The 20,480-nt window shown below is 37.4% G+C and overlaps 1 protein-coding gene across 5 annotated transcripts in view; it reads right to left on the bottom strand.

The window, feature by feature from the left end:
* Nucleotides 1-2,178: 2,178 nt before the first annotated feature.
* LOC150093724 (cGMP-inhibited 3',5'-cyclic phosphodiesterase 3A-like) overlaps nt 2,179-20,480 on the bottom strand; it is a 289,278-nt gene continuing 270,976 nt past the window's right edge. For all 5 annotated transcript variants that reach the window (XM_090412778.1, XM_090412781.1, XM_090412779.1 and 2 more), the window contains exons 8-14: nt 20,210-20,394; nt 19,787-19,990; nt 10,617-10,778; nt 7,545-7,728; nt 7,296-7,382; nt 5,059-5,303; nt 2,179-4,787 (exon numbers count right to left, since the gene is read on the bottom strand). In XM_090412778.1, the coding sequence (XP_090268904.1) occupies nt 4,773-4,787; nt 5,059-5,303; nt 7,296-7,382; nt 7,545-7,728; nt 10,617-10,778; nt 19,787-19,990; nt 20,210-20,394 (1,082 nt within the window). In that variant the 3' untranslated portion in view covers nt 2,179-4,772. The remainder of the gene's footprint in view (nt 4,788-5,058; nt 5,304-7,295; nt 7,383-7,544; nt 7,729-10,616; nt 10,779-19,786; nt 19,991-20,209; nt 20,395-20,480) is intronic.

The following is a 20,480-nucleotide window of genomic DNA, read 5'->3' as shown; positions in this document are numbered from 1 at the left end:
CCACTTTTCACCACTGCACAAAACTGAATAACTTACCTTCAACTGAACAATCCTTTAAAAACTCTCTTTGTGTCCTAGAGGAGATTCGAATCCAGGGCGTATTTGCAACCAAAAGGCATTGTCGATACTGACGGGAGTTACGGAGGCTATTCTATCCTTGTGACAAGCCACTGTATTGCTAGTTTTTACGTTAGGATGCATAACAGAGGCATCATTAGCCCAATAATATTTATGATGGAATTCTTTTTTTGAATAATCTGGTATACAATTTTTAATAATTGAAACGAAATCCATACAAAGGGTGGACGCTCAGCATTCTCAAAAAGATTGTAAGAAAAGTCGAACTGCCGAAGAGTCGAGTGGCCTGGCATCCTTAATTTCTACTCCTTGCCAAGAGAAGTTGAGGAGGGAGAAGACACTGCCCAGATGGAGGAAAAGCTGGATTTGGCGATTTCCACTCTTCCAGAAGAGGTCCGTGCGCGCAAAAAGCGCAAAACCACTGATGCAGAACCTCCCATGGATTCCGGTATGGAAGATGACACTCCCAGTTCTGATCTCTGGGCCTCCCCCAAAGAGAAGGTGCCACTGATCATCCTCTGGGAAAAGAAAAAATAGACACACTTACTATGACAAACTTACAAATACAACATATCTCAGCTAAGAACATGGATGATGGTATCAAAATCCGGTCTGCTACCATAATGGGCTATAGAAAGCTGACCAAAGAGTTAGATTCAAGTAATACTCAATACTACACTTTTTCTCTCAGCTCGGAAAGGAATCTGAAGGTGTTCCTCCGAGGTGTTACAGAGGATGTAACTACAGATGAAATAGAGGCCGACCTCCGCCACCACTGAGTTGTTCCGTTCTCTGCTACTGGACACAAATCAAGAAACGGCTATTGCTACGAGCTTTCTCCACTCGCTCGAGTGGGTCGTTCAGCGTTTGGCACCATTCTCCATGAGCTGTTGATTCTCGTACGGATCTCCGCGGAATACGTCTCAGCGCAGGTCATGAATACGGCCGGCTGTCATGGACATAGCACCCTCGGCTTGTCCTATCTCCGGGATCACTCGTCGAGAGTCCTCGATCTCCAAAATCCCCGAAGAAAACAGGAAAAAAAGCCTTGAGCTTGGCGCGTATTGCCTTAAATACTTTTTCTCAGCGCCATCTTTTCTGTATTGTTTTTCGCACGATCCATAGCTTACATCGCCCTTAGGTTGATCCCCTTGCTTTCCCTCCTTGCTATTAGGTGTTGTTTTCGAGGAAAAGTGCTTACGTCAGCCTTCCCAGTAAGCTACAGCCTTCGGCATTACGACAGGTACTTGCGGTTTAGACATGACCGTTGATCCTATTAGTCATTTCTTACCAAGCGACTTAACGATTTTATGATAGTTTGATAATACATAAATTAAGCCATTATTCCTTTACATGAAATGCTAATCTGACATTATTCTTGATTTTTAGCTTTCCGTTTTTTACAATAAATAAATTCCAATATATTACTCATACTGATACATACTTTCATATACAACAGCTTAGGTGTTTCTCACCTTCCGCTGGTAAGCAGGTATTCTACAAATTTCTTTGTAATTTTGTAAAGTTTACATGTTAGATCCTGAATGAATAACTTGTCAAGAAGTTCTCCATTCAGTATCTAACAGTGGTTTGTGGACATGACCGTCACCACACTTGACTGGCCTTCACAGAGCTCCGATTTCAACCTTAATAGACATCTGGAGGATGAACTGGAGCATCGGGTGAGATCAAGGGACGACCGTCCCCACAACGGTCCAGGACCTCATTACATGCCTACAGCAAGAATGGTCCCAAATTCCCATTGACCACCATCCTACGTTTGTGGAAAGTATGCCCCTTAGGATCTGCAGTGATCGCAGCGAAAAGAAGTCCTATCTGATTAAGGTGGGTGCCAGGGCTGTTTGTTCCTCACACTATGGTGTCCGTTGACTACTTTCCAAGCAGTGGATTATTATTATTGTCGTTTTGTTTCATTACTGCTAACCACCTACAGTTTTCTTCATTTATTTTGAACTCTTTCATTCATAAACATTAATGACATTCCACAAACTTCACAAATCATATTAAGATTCTGAGGAAACCCACTAATATAATATAATGTGTTCATTGTTACTTAACTTAAGCAAAAACACAAAACACTTTTTAAACTGGGAATGCGTTTTATTTAAGTTATACATAAGTTTAGATAAAGAACAAAGTATACAATCAATGATGAGGAAGTTGACACAAGAAACATGCCACGAGTCACAAGGAGCAAGCATGTTGGTTGGGTGACTGAAGGAAATACACAAATATCCAATGACTAACAAACAGTGTGCTAAGAAGTAACAAGGTCCCCTGAGCAATAGATACAAATACAAAACTCAAATCAAGAATACCTTGTGATTCAATTGAAAATAGTGTACTAAAGACGGGGAGAAAATGTTAACCGTGATATGCACAAGCAGTAGTATTTTGATATGATCTGAATTAACAGATGCACAAGAAGTTACCGATCTGAAGACGCACTATGCGACCTAATCTTCCATTTATCATTCAGACACGTGATGTATAATCAGCTGGAAAAAAAATAATACATGCTGCTAGACGTCCTTTACTCACAGAAGGCATTGATAAGATATTTAAAAATAGTTTTATGATTTTGATATTAAATTTTACGTAAAATATCTTTTATAGAAATCTTTCACTATATATTTTACCGCAAATATTTCAAGTCTCAAGATTGTACATTGCTTGTTTTAACCACGAAAAAGAGAAGTGGGTGAATGAAATGGTAGAAATAAGTAGATGAGAGATTCATGTAAAAATTGGGATGCAGAGGAGAGGGTAGAGGAAAGAGGATTTAAATATATAGGGTGCTCTGGCAAAAGGCTTTAAAGGAACTTCACTTGAATTCCATTCTTAGTTCCCCAGGGCAAATTTTCATTCAAAGTTGAGAAGGATATAGATTTGATGCATTTTTAAATGAAAGCCCATTCATATATCTGTCAGAATTGTATACACGGATAGCAGTAAGCGTGCTGACAGAATAATATGTGGAGTAATTGCAAAAAAAATTTGCCGATTTTCGTATGGCACAAACAGAACTTATGTACACAAATGTATTTATGTAATATATGTAAGTGTGTGTGTGTGTGTATGTATAATATAGAGCACTGAAATGTACATATTAACACAGATATGACGACCTTTGGTAGGTGTAAGCGGTTCAGACAATAGCTGCTGTAGAATGTTCTTGCACTGTTTTTTTTTTTTTCCTTCATAGACGGCGCCACTGTGCAGGACATCTATTGTCCCCACTTGGAGTTAGGACTAATCTCAAAAATGGAGAGAGATTCAAATAGGCGTTTATATCTCCGCAAACCTGAGAATATTGTGTCCATGGCAAAATATTCTGCAACCGACGTAAAGACACAGCGCTAGAAAGGTCAATGTCTATCCTTTATTAAGGCAGATGAATATCGAACCATTTTATTACAAACATTTTCACACAATGTTTGCAGTATAAATGTGATAGACATTATTACAGTCAGGCAAACGTTAAGTCATTTTTTTCTCAATTCTATTTTGCTACTTAATTAGAAGGAGTAGGGGGGGAGAGAAAACATACACGCAAAAAATTTATAATCTATTGGCGCCTTTTTTGCAGGTAAGACCAATGATATATATATATATATATATGTATATATATATATATATATATATATATATATATAATCAAAAATTACTGTTTCGTTTTTCATGACTGTTCATAAAGGGAGGCCCTGATAGTGAAACCAACTCATAAATTAACCACTAGTCGCCTATAATGTAAGGGATTTGTAACACACATATTAATCATCATACAATTCATTTACGGGTCAAAAAAATATTACAAAGAAATCTTGTAACACGTACTCCAGAACTGTATTGATATGTCTAAGATTACCTGCATTACCTAAACACACACACAGGTTCGTTTTCTATTTAGTGATATGTTTGGGATTTATTTTTAAGCTCAAGAAGGAAATTGTAAAATAGATAGATAAGGCTCCATTTTGGGTGACATATAAATGCCACATTGTATATTATTTTCTTATATATTTCTTTGTTCATAGTTTGATCACTATATATGTATATCCAAAAGTAGCATAAGATTTTTTTTTTTTTTTTTTCAAGTTTAAATAACTCACAACTAGGCTTGGGAACAAAACTGGTAGATGTTCCTTTGTGGTCTCTTTCCGATTTAGTTGTATCAAATGCATATATCAAAATGTTTACTGACATTTCTCCACTAGGTATTAGAAGCTCTCAGCTACATAATACAAAGTTTGTATATTCAAAATTTCGGCTTGTTATTGACTAGATATGCAAATATTGCAACAACCTGTTTTTCCACATCTCGAATAGGCACAACATCATTTCACGTGCATTACAACAGTTCTTCAAAATGTTTGTCGTATCACGAGATGGGCCATTCTACTTTTTATTTTTATTTATTTTTTTTTTATCCGAGGAAGTGACCGATGTCCATGACAGTAGCGCCATCTTCCCTTTGAGATCCAAAACTGTGGAAGAAGCCAACAATTATTTATTATATTATTTTTCAGGTCTAGAAATATTAAATGTTCTAGAAGTTCGGAGATCATCAGTACGAACAGAATGACATCTCGGCTCGCGATGACAAAAGTCTCCAATCGACACTCGGCAAAACTGTTCTGGCTTGTATGCAGTTGCTTGTTGCTACACACTGTTCAACAGCCCTCTTTCTAAATTAAAAAGAGAAAAAAAATTTTAACGCATAATACTACATAAAAATGAGTTAAGATTAGTTTTATATTTTTGAAGAGAAAATCGAATAATTATATATAATAACACATGCAATACGATGATAATAAAATATCAACACAGGAGATTCTAAAGAAATAATAATAAAAAAACAAACAAACAAACAGTAATTCTGTTGTATGTCTGTAATTCATAATTTTAATAACTCAGAAGTTTAATTTAAATGCGCAAATGAACTCATTGAAAATATACCGGAGGTGACTGTCTTGGAGAAAGCTGTCCATCTTCTTCTTGGATTGTCTCCATTTCTTCTGGAGTTATCCTAGTGTCTTCATTGACTGTAGGCGTTTGCTCCTCATCGGTGGACAGAGTTTGGTCCATTTTAGATTCTTCTTTTAAAATATCCACCCAGTATTCGTAATTTTCTTGTAAGTGGATGGTCTGAAGACAACTAACCTTCCGTGGTTTTATCTGACTACTGGAACGCCGTCTGATAACTGTTTTAAAAAAAAATAAAGAATTCATTTCGTATATTTTTTATATTCTAAATTAATTCATTATATTTTTAGATGAATTATATGCGTTAAATCTTGGTCAAAATAAAATATGAGAGAAATGATGGCATGTTTATCTAAGATGTGCTGTTTATTTTTTGGACTAAATCAAAACCTTTGTGGCTATTATCTTTGAATTATATTTATTAAGTTGAAAATGAATGCAAGCATATTTTATTAACAAAAAATTTATATTTTGCATTTAATTCTATAATCAAAGTAAAAACTAAATTTTATTATTACTCACATATCCAACTTTTTTATTAAAAATAATTTATTATCCTTTTTGTACACCTAATAATATCAATAAATCCTATAATTTATTATTATTTTTAGTATATTTTCCTGTCAAAAAATAATAATAATAAGAGCTATGACATCTAGTTTATATCTGAATGGATCAAGTGACACCACAATAAAAAATTCCTGTTCTGTAATGCAAAAGAGAATCCAAATAACCCACACAGTTCGATTTATAGTGAAATAATAGGGAAATATGGCAATAAAGACTTCTTTTTATCTCCATAGGTGGCAGCACCGTATGCGTTTAAGTGATATTTAAATGACCAGCATGTGGAAATACGCAATAGGATTCTTTATCTAGTGGAAATAGGATTATACTTCATCAATGACATCCACACACACACACACACACATCGGATCATTTGCATCTAAAGACAACTCAAAGCATAATGCAAAGATCGGAATATAAGAAGTTTTTTTTTTTTTTTTTTTGACAGAATGTAAAATTATGTTGACACAAGAGGTGTCGTGTTTCAAAAATGTGTCCCAAAAAAAAGAAGAAATGATAATTTAGAACGCTTAGTTCGTTCGGCAGGGAGTAAGAGAAGGGGAGAAGCTTAAAGTGAAATTACACAACAAATGAAACTTAAGACTTTCTCTAGTAAACATTGAAAAAAAAAACAATTATCAGCTCATATTCATGAGTTATCAGACATGACGAATGGTAGATCGCATAGCTGATTTGCGAAATATATAAATCATTTCTCCTCGTGAATCATCTTTGAGCATGTAGGTCAATTTTTGACCTTCATTTTGACCTTTATTGCAATGATTATCACTTTTAATCAACTGCTCAGGCACTTATCATATGGTTGTATCTCCATAAGCCTTTTTTAGTATATTGAATGCTTTATTAACTATTTTTATGATTACTAGATTCGAACCTGTGACGTCATTCTTCTAATCTAGCGTCATGGACGTTATCAAAGAGTGCACACTCACCATGTAGGTTTTCCATAATTTTTTCACATCCTGCACAGACACCATAATGCTTGCTTTCACCACTCAATTTGAATCTCAATCTTCCGCTTGTGCTTGCTAAAACTAAACTCGGATTTAATGTTAATATAGATTAGTGAAATCGAACATGAACATTGCAATTGATCAAATCAAATGACTGGCTTTCATCCTAATGTTCTTTACCACCATTTAATTTTGTAGTCGATAGTATTGTTTTGGTTTTAAGCTAACATCCGATTAGAAGTCATAATGGAAACATACTCGTAAAAATTTAAACTCTAGCGAAATATTAATAAATGAATACAAATGAAGAAAATAAATGAATCAATCATTTGAAGCGCTAATTCGATTGAATGCGAGACCTTTGAAAGAGTGAAAAATGAACAAAAAATTTATCTCCTCATTCAGACACCTTTAAAATTAGCACTGTCCAAAAAAAAAAAAAAAAAATTCACATTTGACGTCCGTAGACGGCGTATGGTCACTGCCGTACCTCACATGGTTTTGGGAATGATGTCTTCTGCTAGAATAAGTGGTAAGGTCGCAGATTCCCCTTCCATACAAAGTTTGTACGACAATCGCAAACATTCATGCCCATATTAGATAAATTATTTGTTCTAGACGTCAATAAATAGAAGTGCACTAATGTCACAGAAGAGTCGAATCACTTACTAGTTGGAGTGCTGTTATCACTATCGGCCAGCTCATCTTCCGTATCTTTGCTATCCGAGGTTTCGGTTTCCTCTAGGTCAGCAACGGCTATTTAAATAGGAAAAATTTAAATCTCATTGGAATGAAAGAATTAAAGTGTTCATTTATCTTTTTGAGTAATACTACGTGCATTCATTAGGTTCGATGATTAAGCAATCAATTGTTTTTTTTTTGTTTTAAATAATAATAATAATACCGAAATGGACTAACCTTCTTCTTCTTCGCTTTCCGAGCATTCCACCCACTGACCAGGCAGAAGTGCAGCTTCACCATAAGCATTGCACAGAGGCGCCACCAAGTGGTTAATAAATGATTCTTGTAATTTTGCTAACTGTGGATTTCTACGATCCATAAAAGGAGATATTGTTAGACCTAAAGCAGCTTCTTCGTCTCCCTGCAAATATTGAAAATTCCACTTAAAAATACAAGTCAACAAGAGAATAAATTTTATTTAGTTCAAAGAATAACGTGAATTCACAAAGCAGCATGTTAATTATGTTTGGAACTCAAAAATCACTTTCGAGTTGGAAACATCCAAATATTATTAAAGTGGTATCCTCATGTACGATCTTGCTTTATAAATTTACAAAGACAGTAAACAAATTAATACCAGCATTAAAAACAAGGCAATTTAATATACTTTGCTGTGTCAGCAAAGTATATTAAACTGTAAACCCTCTCCTCCCCAAAAGTTATAGAAGCTATCAAGATATTAAAATTGACTTATTAGAAGTAATAATGAGTAAATATGACGATTTTTCGAGTACAGACAGTTTTGTTATGGAGAGTGGTGTCTGTTGACATTTTTTTTATATGCCTGGAATTCTGAGTTAAGAATTCGTCCCCAGGGATGATACCGACAAGGAGGTGTGCTAAAAACAGCCCACAAAATTGTGGATTGGAAATTAATTTCTCTACCATAACAATGCTCCAGCTCACTCTACATTGTTTATGCAGAAACTGCCTGATATCAACGACTCAACTATTCTTCCATAATCCTACCCTCCTGCAATTTTTTTCAAAGCCTAAAACCTAAAGAAGGTAGAAGTTTCATAATATCACGATAATTTTGATGCCACTTCTAAAATTTGAGCTTCTAAACAGATGCTGGTTTTGAAAAATTCAGAACTGGAAATTATTCATTAGGATTTTCGCACTGCTTCTCTGTATACAAACAAAGTAAGATTTTCGTTTTGTGTTTCAGTATTGGTTAAATGTTTATTATTCTATCATTCATAGATTATGAAGGAGAAAGTGGACCTACTTCATTTCGTATTAGTCACTTATGGGTTCACAGAACAGCGATTTTTTCTACAGAAAAATATTTTCTGATTCCATATTGCAATATTTTTGTATTTATTTAATCCTTTACCTAACAACTATAGTAACTACATATTCTTCTAGTAAAATATTTGCCAGGATTTTTTTACATAGCATATGTAACGATATAGCGACATAAAATCCAAAATTACAAATAAGATTTTTATCCTTTAATTTCAGAGAAAATTTATAATTCATTTATAATATAAATATATTAATTGTTTTATTAAGAGTACATTAAGAATAATAAATCTTAATTTATGCAAAAAAATTTAAATTTAAAAAAGAACACCATAATTTGAAAAGTATAAGGTTTAATTATTAATCAAAGGCCGATTACGTTTTGGAAAATTTTAATTAAGGACGATAAACCTAACAAACGGAGCAAATTTTCAAGCATTTTGGGTTCTAAATTAATATTAATAAGAGAACTTCAATATCGTTGTTGTCTGCAGGCGATTTTTCATGCTTGATCAGAAAAATTTGTTCTAATTGGGAACGGTTGTAGAAGGAAGTTTGCTGATAAATTTTCATGGTTTTCGTGGAAGAACGTTTGTGATACAAGACAGCAAGAGGTGTCGAGTGAATATGACAATAACAATGCCCAAGAGTACGACGACAAATGAGGCGTCATCGAGCTTTAGGCAGGACAGGCAAGTTGCGGAGGTGAGCATTTTATGAGGCGAAAACGTCGTTAGTGGCATTAACGAACTGACAGCAAGAATCGAGAGGGTGTAGCTAACAGGTAATTTAATGAGGTCTTAGCTAACAAAGCATCTTAAGAAATAAACTCAGGAAAAGACACGAGGGGGGGGGGAAATTGAGATAGATATCTTTGTTAAATGTTACAGAAAGGAACGAATTACCTATTTATAAGAGGAAAGATTTTTGATGTGTTTTTTTTTAAACTATAAGAATCACTCGAAATACCAAGCTACACCCTCTCGATTCTTGCTGATCTCCATCTTTCTTCCATCATCGTCGAAGTTGACGGCATTCCTACTGCGCGCTAGATAAGAGGCGATATTCTTACCTTGTAATTAGTATTTGTTTGTACTCATGTGTTCTATGGTCCACTAATAAAAGCCCTACAGCTTGTTCGATAATAAGGATGCTTTTTTTTTTTTGTTGGGAAGACCTGGGTTCAAATCCCATCTGGGACGCGAAGAATATTTATAATGATTTGCAACTGGTGTTGAAAGACATACCAGTCGGTAACGGCATTGCATCAATCTGGTTAATCTAATTTTTTTTATTTATCAGAGTCAGCATTAAATTAATTAAATGTCAAGTTAGCTTATTACAGCCTGAACGTAGAAAGAAAGAGATCTACACTAAGATCATTCCTCAGCGCCACAGATTTTTTTCTTAAAAACGGACTTTAAAGATTTAGTGCTGCTCTCTTCAGTTATCAGCGACGAATACATCAAATTATTATTTGTCGAGAAAATTAAAATACAAAAGCATGTGGAATTTCATCAAAGATGGATTAAAATTAGATTTTTATACTAAGAATTAAAAAAAAAAAACATGGATTGCACATGACCTACTAGATTCATAATTACTTCAAGGATTTAAGCAAATGTCTCTATGGATTAATTATCTTTTCTGTTTATAAAAATAACGGTTAATTACAGAATTAGTGCAAAGTATTTTATTTGCAAAATGTCACAAAAGAGAAGAGAAAAATTCACTCTTTTAACAGTAAAAAAAATAAGCTTTTTCGCTATTACAATGCACTCGAGCCATTGGAGATTTGCTAAACTGCTAAACTCAAAAGGCAATGCATTTAGTTAACCTTTTTAGACATAAATACTGCTTAACTATTAAATTACACTTACATGGCAATTGTTCAAGTGCTTTATATTAGCATTGCATCTAAAACCAACACCAACAATCATTTTCTACCTTTTTTTTTACTTCTTATCTTTATTGACTGATGAAGGACTCAGGATTTCTTACCTGCTCATAAAATTCTTCAGCTATCCTGTTGGTCCACTGTACATGAATATCTTGCCTTTTGCAAGGCCCATTAATATCGGCTAACTTAATACACATCTCCATCACCAGCAGTCGGTCTGCTTCTAATAACCAGTCAATCCCTGGAGCATCATCATCATTAGCCTACAGAAGAAACGTATACATTCATTAAGTGACACTAAGAAGAAAAAAAAATTAATATCGCAAAAAAAAAAAACTGTTTTTTTTCTTTATTGTTTTCTGATATTACCTTTACTGTTGATGACGTCATAAAACACTCATCTATCATCGTTTTTGGGGAGAGAAAAGTAGCATTTAATGGTATGATTCTCTTAGGAGAGATCACTAAAACGACTATATACACGCTGGGGGGGGGGATTTCTAGAATATTAAGGATATAAAGCAGTTTAGATCCGTACTTCCAGTTTCCAGTCTTTCTATACACCTTATGTTATTTTACTCGCCTACTATAGATTTCTTCCTGGTTAGTTTTCTTCTTCTGTAAACCTCACTTTGATCTTCGTTAGCATCTTATGATGACTAAAAACAGCTCCTGAGTTAACGGCATCCCTTTCATGTCAAAGTTTTTTTTTATTATTATTATAATTTTATTTTTTTTTTAAATACGTCACTTTTTTATGGACTCGTGTATCTGGTTGAGTGTCACCTCAGGAAGTTTTGCATTTAGCCAGAACAGCTGTTACGATGCGATCCGTCACAGTTGGTAGCGACCCAGCTGCCAACATGGCGTATCCAGGAACACGTCTTTATTAGCATATTAATGTAACGCGTGTCACTTGGACCGTGAAAGCTGCCAGCAGCTCCATGTATCAAGTCTGCTACATCACTCTCGTCCATTTTTTTTTTTCACTCTTCATTTTATGGATTTTTACGTTTCTGTGAGCACAAGACGCTTCTGTGCTTTTCCTGCTCTGTGATATCCACGGTGGGATGAATAGATTCCCGAGATTTATGTCGAGTTTAATCTTTTTTTTTTTTTTTACTTTAGCTTGTTTGAAATTTAGTAATGATAAATACTTGAAGAACGAAGGCGTCTGTCGGATCATATTATTTTTGCGAAGCACAAGAGCCATCGCACACGATCATTCCAAGTTGAACTGATCGTCCTAGTTTTATTCATTCTTTCCATTAACCGCTCTAGTTTGCAATTTGAAACCGTAAAATAGATAAGGGTTACGTATTTCTGAAGTTTAACACTTTGCTAGTTTCAATCTCTCCTGTGGAAGAAAAAAGAACGGGAAGACAACAAATGATCAGAGAAGTTTCGTGTGTACTCTTTTCAATCAGATGACACTAGTTCCTCATTAAAAAGCAACAAATAAATCCATTGGATACTTTGAAGTATCCAAATTATATTTATTTATTCAAAACTTCAAAAATACATACATACACTTCACTACATAATACTGTTGACCGTTGACTTTTATGGTAAGATGGATGTCAGAGTAAAGTACTTGGTAGCTGTCTGGATGAGAAACTTAGGTATATCCAAACCATGGGGCGTCAAAGATCATTCTGAAGCACCTATTCTGGAGTATCTGAAGTCTTCTGATGTTGCTAGGGGAGGTGTGGCTCCATGCTGGTGATCCGTACGTTAGTATGGGCCCAATGGACTGCTTTGTATATTCTCAGTTTGTTTTCTGTACTGACTTTGCTTCTTCGGTTAAGTAGAGGGTAGAGTTGGGCTATTGCTGAGTTGGCTTTGTTGCAGACATGTAAGATGTGGGGGATGAAGTTGAGTCAGTTATCTAGTTTGATTCCCAAGTATTTTACTTCTTTTTGCCAAGAAATACCAGTGTTGAACATAGTGACTGCTCCGTGGTGGGTTGCGTTCTTTTTTTGTAAAGAGTATGGCCGTGCTCTTGTCAGCGTTGACGTCTATCCTCCATTTTTGAAACCATTTTTCAAGATTTGTTGCTGCGTTTTGTAGTCGTTGTGTGGCTAGATGTGGCCTGAGGGATCTGGCTAGTATCGCCATGTCATCTGCGTAGAAATCCATGATGGTTGATGGAGTGTTTAGGACATTCTGAGATGTCAATATTGAAGAGTAGTGGGGATAGAAGGGAGCCTTGCTGCGGGACACCTGCTGTGATTCTTCTTGTGAATCTGAGGCTACGCAACTTAACTTGAAACTTTCGTTCTTTCAGATAAGAGTCTATGATTTTAATGAGGTTTAGTGAATATTTTGCAGTTATTAGTTTGCGGATAAAGCCTTTGTGCCACACTTTATCGAAGGCTTTCGCCACGTCCAGGAAGATTGCACCTACATGTTGTTTCCAATTGAATCCGGTAATTATGTATTCTATAAGTCTGTGAACCTGTTCAGTTGTGCAGTGACCTGTACGAAATCCAAATTGTTCGTTAGGTATTAGATCTAGTTTGTCCGTTTCGTCTTGTAGGCGTTTTAGTATTACTTTTTCTTCTATTTTCCCCAGTCCTGACAAGAGGCTGATAGGTCTGTAATACTGAGGTGCTTTCCCCGGCTTATGGATGAGGATTATATCTGCCTGCTTCCAGCGAGTGGGGAAGTAGTTGAGTCTTAGCATCGCGTTGATGATAGCCACTAGACGCATTATTGTTTTGTGAGGGAGTGTTTTTATAATTTTGTTTGAAATCTGATCAGGACCTGGTGCATTTTTGTTGTTGAGGTTCTTGATGATTTGGTATATTTCATTTGGTGTACTATAGCTTACGTTGTCACGGCTGGTGGGATGATGCATAGCGTACTTGTCTGTGGATTAATTCGATGAAGCGCAAGTCCGCATGAGTGTAGTTGGGTTGAAATTGCAGCTCCAGAGCGTCTGCAAAGGCTTCTGTTTTCTCATCGTCTCGGTAGACTATGCCTCTTTCTCCATGGATTGGTTGTATGTTGGGGTGATCGTTGCGAAGTGCTTTAGTCATTTTCCATAATGAGTTATCTTCGTTGTTTAAGGAACTTAGTTTCCTCTCCCACAGTTGATTCTTATGGCCTTTGATCGCATATCGGACTAGGTTTGTTGCCCTGTTTAGCTCTTGTTCCTGGGGTGATAGTGTTGCATGGTATCGACGTCTGATCCTGTTTTTGTTGCGGATAAGCTTTAGAATCTCTTCTGGGAGCAGGTTAGTTTGAGCTGGAGCGGTAACAGTGGAGGCTGTTGCAAGGCCAGTTTGGATTGTGCTTTCCAGTTTATTGATTGCTGTGTCTACTTCTTTGGGTGAGGAGATGGTTGCGACAGGGCCTGTGATGTTGCAGAGAGTTGCGTTGAGCTTCTTGAATTTTATGTAGGATTGTCCGGCGATGATTTCTGCTTCCCCGCCTAGGCTAAGAAGAACTGGATTGTGGTTGGAGCTAAGATCATCAGTAACCTGTAACTGGAACTGGTGTGGGGTGTTCCTGAAAATGGCTATATCCAGCACGTCAGATTTGCCCAGTGGTCCGTAGTGTTTTGGTTCAACAGGACCTGCTATGGTGATGTTTCTTGTCATAGCGAATTTGTGTAGGCTCTTCCCATTATTATTGGTGTCTCTACTGTTTCACGCGGGATGTTTTGCGTTTAGGTCTCCCACCACTATTGTTGCTTCGTTTGTGTCAAGGAGATGGGAGAAGTCAGGAGTGGTTTGCCTGGAGGGTTGCAGAGTGAATGTAGTTTTATACTGCCTGTGTTGTTGGTGTGTATCTCAATTCCAGTTTTTTCCAGGTTTGTAGTTGTTGTTTTCTTGATCTCATTGTATCTTATGCTTTTTTTGACAAAGATAGCCGTTCCTCCTCCCGCTCTGGCGTTCAGCCTGTCCTAAGTAGTGTGTAGTACCCTATTTTGGGGTTGTCGCAAGGCCGAAGGTGCATCTCGTTGATTAAAAAGGATGTCTATTTTATATGTAGGGAGAATGCGGAATTGAAGTGTATTTCGGATCGTGAGTGTGATATTTTTGTCAACCTTCAAAATGAAGGAAATAGGGATATGACAAGAAACGGCAAAGTTGTACATGAAAATTGTGAGAGTGTGAATGTAGAAAGTGTGAATGATAGTATAAATGGTTTCTCAGAGAACAAAAAAGATGAGATAGATGCATTGAGTGAGATCGTGTTGTTGAATAGTGCGATAGAAAGAGCAAAACAGCAGCTAGAGTGCATGAACAAAAGTAGACTGAATGAACCAACCAATAATAAAAGGTATGACAGGAAAAATAGACGTATGAATGTGAACATGAACAAAATGAAGGATAGAGTGCTGTATGGAGACTCGTTAGTACGAGGTGTGTTAGTAGAGGATTTGACAAAATCGTACCAACCTGGTGCGACCATAAAGGACGTAACTGCGTCTATTAGAGAGCAAAAGGAAAGGGTGAAAGAAATGATTGTTGTGGCAGGTACGAATGATTTGAAAGGAGATAAAATGGAAATGATAGAAGACCTGAATGAATTGTTTGAGGTAGCAAAAGAAAAGAGTGAGAGAGTTAGAATGATTAGTCTTTTGCCACGGTATGACAGTGAAATGTTTAAAAGGAGGGCTATAATTGCAAATGACTTTATGCGTGGGTTATGTATGACGAGTGGTGTGGAATTTGTGGATGTGTGGAGTGAGTTTGATGGGCGAAAGGATCTATATAAGATGGATGGCTTGCATTTGAATGGTTACGGTGTAAGAAGACTTGAGAAAGTGTTGCTGAATGTAGTGGATGTTCAAATTCAGGGAAACTAGATTTGTTAGGGGGGGGTGGGTAGAGATACAGTCCTTATGGAGGCAGTTGAATGTAAGAATGAATATAATATGCCAGAGCAAATAAGGACAACAAATCAGAGTGGGATAGTTAATATAAGGCATCAAGGTAGGGTTGGGGCTAATGGGGGTCTTAAATTCATGTACACTAATACTAGGAGTATTAGGAACAAGAAGGAAGAGTTTTTGGCCATGGTTGGCACTTCCAGACCACAGGTTATAGGTATTAGTGAAACATGGCTGACTGTAGATGATATAACTAGTGGGATTGAATGTGATGGGTATAGTGTGTTCAGGAATGACAGAGAGAATAAAATGGGGGGAGGAGTATTGTTGATGATAGCTGATGAGCTCCAGCCAAGGAGAATAGAAGTTGAATTGCAGGATAGAAAAAAGAGCACATTTGAGGCCATTTGGTGTGAGATTGTGGCTAGCAGAACTAAATATACAATTGGGTGCTGCTATAGACCAGGTGATGGAAAAGATGGTGGTGACAGTATGCACAAGCAAATAGAAGAAATGGGTGGAAGGAGGGTGATTATTATGGGAGATTTCAACTATGGTCGCATTGATTGGAGTGAGGAGAGGACACACGGGAGGAAGGAACTGGATTTTATGCGGTTATTAAGGGATAACTATCTGTGACAGCATGTAATGGAAAATACTAGGGGTCAGAGAGTGCTTGACCTAGTAATTACATCTGAGGATTTGGCTGTAACAAATATGACCACATTGCCACCAATCGGTGAGAGTGATCATAGGGTCTTAACTTGGGAGGTGGCTAAAGGTGTAGAATTTTCAATTAAGACAGGGTACATGTGGAATTATCGGGCGGGAAAGTATGACAAGCTTAGGAGTTTGATTGGTTCAGTGCCATGGCATGTACAACTGCAAGGACTAGAAGTTGATAGTGCATGGGAGGTAGTTAAGAAGTGCTTGCATGAAGCAATGGCTGACTGTATACCTAGAATCATAAATCAAGTAGGGGTTAAATGGATGAATAACACCATTAAGCTTGAGTTGCAAAAAAAGAAACAACTATGGAGGGAATTTAAGGAGAAGGGTGACCGGCAGGCACATGAACGGTATAAAGCGCAGGCCAGAAGGGTGACGAGTGTGGTAAGAAAAGCAAAAAAGGATTACGAAAGAACATTGGCCATGCAGGCTAAAGAGAATCCTAAACAGTTTTTTAGATATGTAGCAAGTAAAAGGAAAAATGTACATGGCAGATTGATTTTAAAGAATGCCGATGGTAGGGAGGTAACTGAATCAGTTGAGATAGTTGAGTTACTGAGTGAGCACTTTGCAAAAGTATATCATCCAGGTGGTGACATTGCAGAAACGAATAAACCAGTAGATTATACGGGAATTGTGGTTAATGAAGTGGAGGTGAGTAGTCTATTGCATAACCTCAATGTCAATACATCTGTGGGATTGGATGGTATACCAGCTCGTGTTGTACGAGAAGCAGCTAAAGAATTGTCAGTACCCTTGACCATTTTGTTTAATTTGAGTCTCGGGTCTGGGTTAGTCCCGAGCGGGTGGAAAGAGGGGAAAATAGTTCCACTGCATAAAGGTGGTTCCAAGACTGCTGTTGTAAATTACCGACCGATTAGCATATCAGGAATCATTGTCAAGGTCTTAGAGAAAATAGTCAAAAGGAAAATACAAGATTGGATTGAAGAAAATGAGATACTGTATCGGGGACAGCATGGTTTTGTGAAGGGTAGGTCATGCCTCAGTAACTTGCTCACGTATTATAACACAGTGACGGCTGAACTGGATAAGGGTAATGGGTTTACGGTGATTCTACTGGACCTTGCCAAGGCCTTTGACAGGATTCCACATGGAATTCTAATCAGTAAATTGCAGCATATGGGAATGGACATAGGGTTGGTGAGATGGATAGGAGGGTGGTTGACGGAGAGATATCAGAGAGTGGTTAACTCGGGAGTAGAGTCCACAAGACGGCCTGTGACTAGTGGTGTGCCACAAGGATCTGTTCTTGGACCACTACTGTTTAATTTGTTCATAAATGATATAGGAAATGATCTGAGAGGAACAGTTCATTTGTTTGCGGATGATGCGAAGTTGGGTAGGGCAATAGTGAATGCAGATGACGTCAAAATTTTGCAGGATGATTTGGATAGATTGGAGATCTGGGCTAAGGAGAATGGATGTCAGTTTAATGTGGCAAAATGTAAGGTTATGCATTTTGGGGTGAAAAGATTGGCGGCAGTTTACTGCATTGGTGGAACCCTGCTCCAGGAAATTGATGAGGCACGAGATTTAGGAGTGTTGGTGGATAAGGAATTGAAATTTAGGGGACACATTGCAAAAGTGACCAAAACAGCTCATCAAATCACTTGGTTGCTGAAGAATACGTTGACAAGCAGAGACAAGCAGGTTATTGTTCCTCTCTATCGAGCCTTGATAAGACCCCATCTAGACTACTGTGCTCAGATTTGGTCACCTAGGTTTCTTCTTGATGGGGAGGATGTGGAGAGGATCCAGAGACGAGTGACCAAGATGATAGCAGGTCTGTGGAATGAACCGTATGAGAACAGGTTGAGGATTTGTGGGTTGCAAAAATTGGTTGATAGGCGGAGGAGGGGAGATATGATTGAGACATTCAAATTACTGAAGGGTTTCTATAAAATTAATTCAGAAGTTATTTTTGAGAACAGGGCTGGTTGTGGGAGGACTAGGGGACATCCATGGAAACTGGGCAAAAGTGTTGTTAGTAAGGGTGTTAGAGCTGGGTTCTTTACTTTTAGAGTAGTGAATGAGTGGAATGCGCTCCCGAGATGTGGTTGGCAGGATCTGACTAGTATAGCCGTGTCATCTGCATAAAGGGCGATGGTGGATGTGAGAGGATTTTGAGGGATGTCTGCCATATAGATGTTGAACAGGATCGGGGCTAGCAGTGATCCTTGAGGAACTCCAGCGAGGATTTTCCGCTGGGTTGAGACTGTTTCATTGATTTTGACTTGCATCCTCCTGTTGGAGAGGTATGATTTGATCGGGTGTATCATGTTTAGTGGAAGGTTAGCGATGATAAGTTTGTAGAGGAGGCCTTGGTGCTAGATCTTACCGAAGGCGTTTGAGATGTCTAGGAAGACGGCTCCAGTGTGCTGATTCCAATTAAATCCTGTGGTGATGTATTCTACCAGTCTATGAATCTGTTGGGTAGTGCTATGATTTTGACAGAAGCCAAATTGTTCTTGTGGAATGATATTTAGTTGGTTGACATGATCTTGGAGTCTGATGAGGATGATTTTCTCTGCTGTTTTCTCTAAGTTGGATAGCAGGCTGATTGAACGGTAATTTTCAGGTAGGTGTGGGTCTTTGCCTGGTTTGTGAATTGGGATGATGTCAGCTATTTTCCATGACTGGGGGAAGTGCTGCCATTTGAGGATGGAGTTTATGATGTTTGCCAAATGTGCAATAGCATTGCGTGGTAGTGCCTTGATGACTTTGTTAGTGATGCTGTCAGGACCTGGGGCTTTTTTGATCTTGAGATGGTTGATGATGTCGATTATTTCGGTAGGCATTATAGGGCTTGGATTGTCATCGGGAAGATTTACTGTGAACCTGACTTTAAGATGTATCTTGTATACATGGCTGATGTTTAGGTTCTCATATGCAGGACTGCATTGTTTCTCTAGGTTTCTTGCTATGGCTTCGGCTGTGTCAGCATCTGTGTATGCAAGGTGCTGTTCTGCTTGCAGAGGGGGGATATGAGGTGTTGTTATGCTTGCAGAGGGGGGGATTTGCGCTTGTTCCTGAGGTTGTTTAGGAATTTCCATATGGAATGATCTGCTGTGGAGATGGAGGTGAGCTGAGCTTGTTGTCCCATTGTTGATTCCTGTGGTTCTGGAGAGCTTCTCGGACAGATTTGTTTAATCTGTTGAGGGCTGTTTTGTCCTGGGGAGCACGAGTGTTGTGATAATCTGTTGAGGGCTGTTTTGTTCTCCTTATGCACCCTTCATATGAAAAACTTATATTAACATTATTTTAATAAATAAACGGTGTCCTTTCCAACTTAAAAAAAATATTTCGAATACTGAAATATCAATAGTTCCATATAATTTTAAATATAATTTTATTTTGTATTTAATATCTAATAGCTATTTTTGCATAAATACATTATAATAATAGTTTTTCATCATACGAAAGTATTTTTAACTTGGGTTCAGTCAATGGCAACGTAGGTCATAGCATCAACTAAGAATCTAAGCAAGGGATCAAATGTGGACTCAAGAAGGATAGTACAGAAATCTTGATAGTCCAAGCCAGGAGTTCAAAACATCTAAAATAAGTCACCGTTAGTGTTCAGTAGGACCAAGGAAGTCAGTGATAGAAGCAACATTCCAGGATACACAAAAATTCACCAAACTCAATCAGAAAGGGATCAACAAAACAACAACTTACCTTAGCGTTAAACTCTGCTAGAATCTCGAAGTGTCTTTTCAAGTCCGTGGCCAAAATACATTCGATAACAAGGAAACGAAAGCGTTTAAACTCGGCCTTATCAAGATGGTACAACCAGTTGCACTCGGGTCTTGACAAGAAAAGATTCCAAGCGGCGGCCGCATGATGGTTTTCTAATACCGATCGGTCATTGTACAGAACGGCCTACAACAACAACAACAGAATCATGCTTTCAAAAAAATAGAAGAGTTGCTGATGAATATTGAAATGAAATATTACGTTCTGCACATGCGCAGTATCCAAAGAAACAATGGATCTTTGGATTACCGTGAATCATTTATAACAGTTATTTCGTATTTACATTCACTCAAGATAATTGAACAATAGCGAATGAATTAATTAAAAAAAAATCTTTACACAAACCTCGGGTGCGTATGTAGATACTAGGAACGCATTTGTCCTTCCAGGATGATCATAATCATGCATTGCAGCCGATGCATACAATGCCATTAATTCCAAAGCAGGAAAATTAGCTCCCATAATTCCATAGGTATCTTCGGCAATGAAGCTCTTCCTATGAACTGGAGTGCCGTTATAACTTCCAGCTTCTACAAGAAAAAATACAAAAAAATTTCACTATATATTTCTAAAAAAAGTTTTACTTCATTAAAGACATTTCAAAAAAATTAAAATT

The sequence above is a fragment of the Typopeltis vanoorti genome, chromosome 23 (assembly GCF_054136105.1).
Source record: "Typopeltis vanoorti isolate ZY-2024b chromosome 23, IOZ_Tvanoo_1.0, whole genome shotgun sequence".
NCBI classification, from domain to species: Eukaryota; Metazoa; Arthropoda; class Arachnida; order Uropygi; family Thelyphonidae; genus Typopeltis; species Typopeltis vanoorti.
Note: the sequence above shows the minus strand (reverse complement) of the source record. Positions and strands in the feature narration are given on the sequence as shown.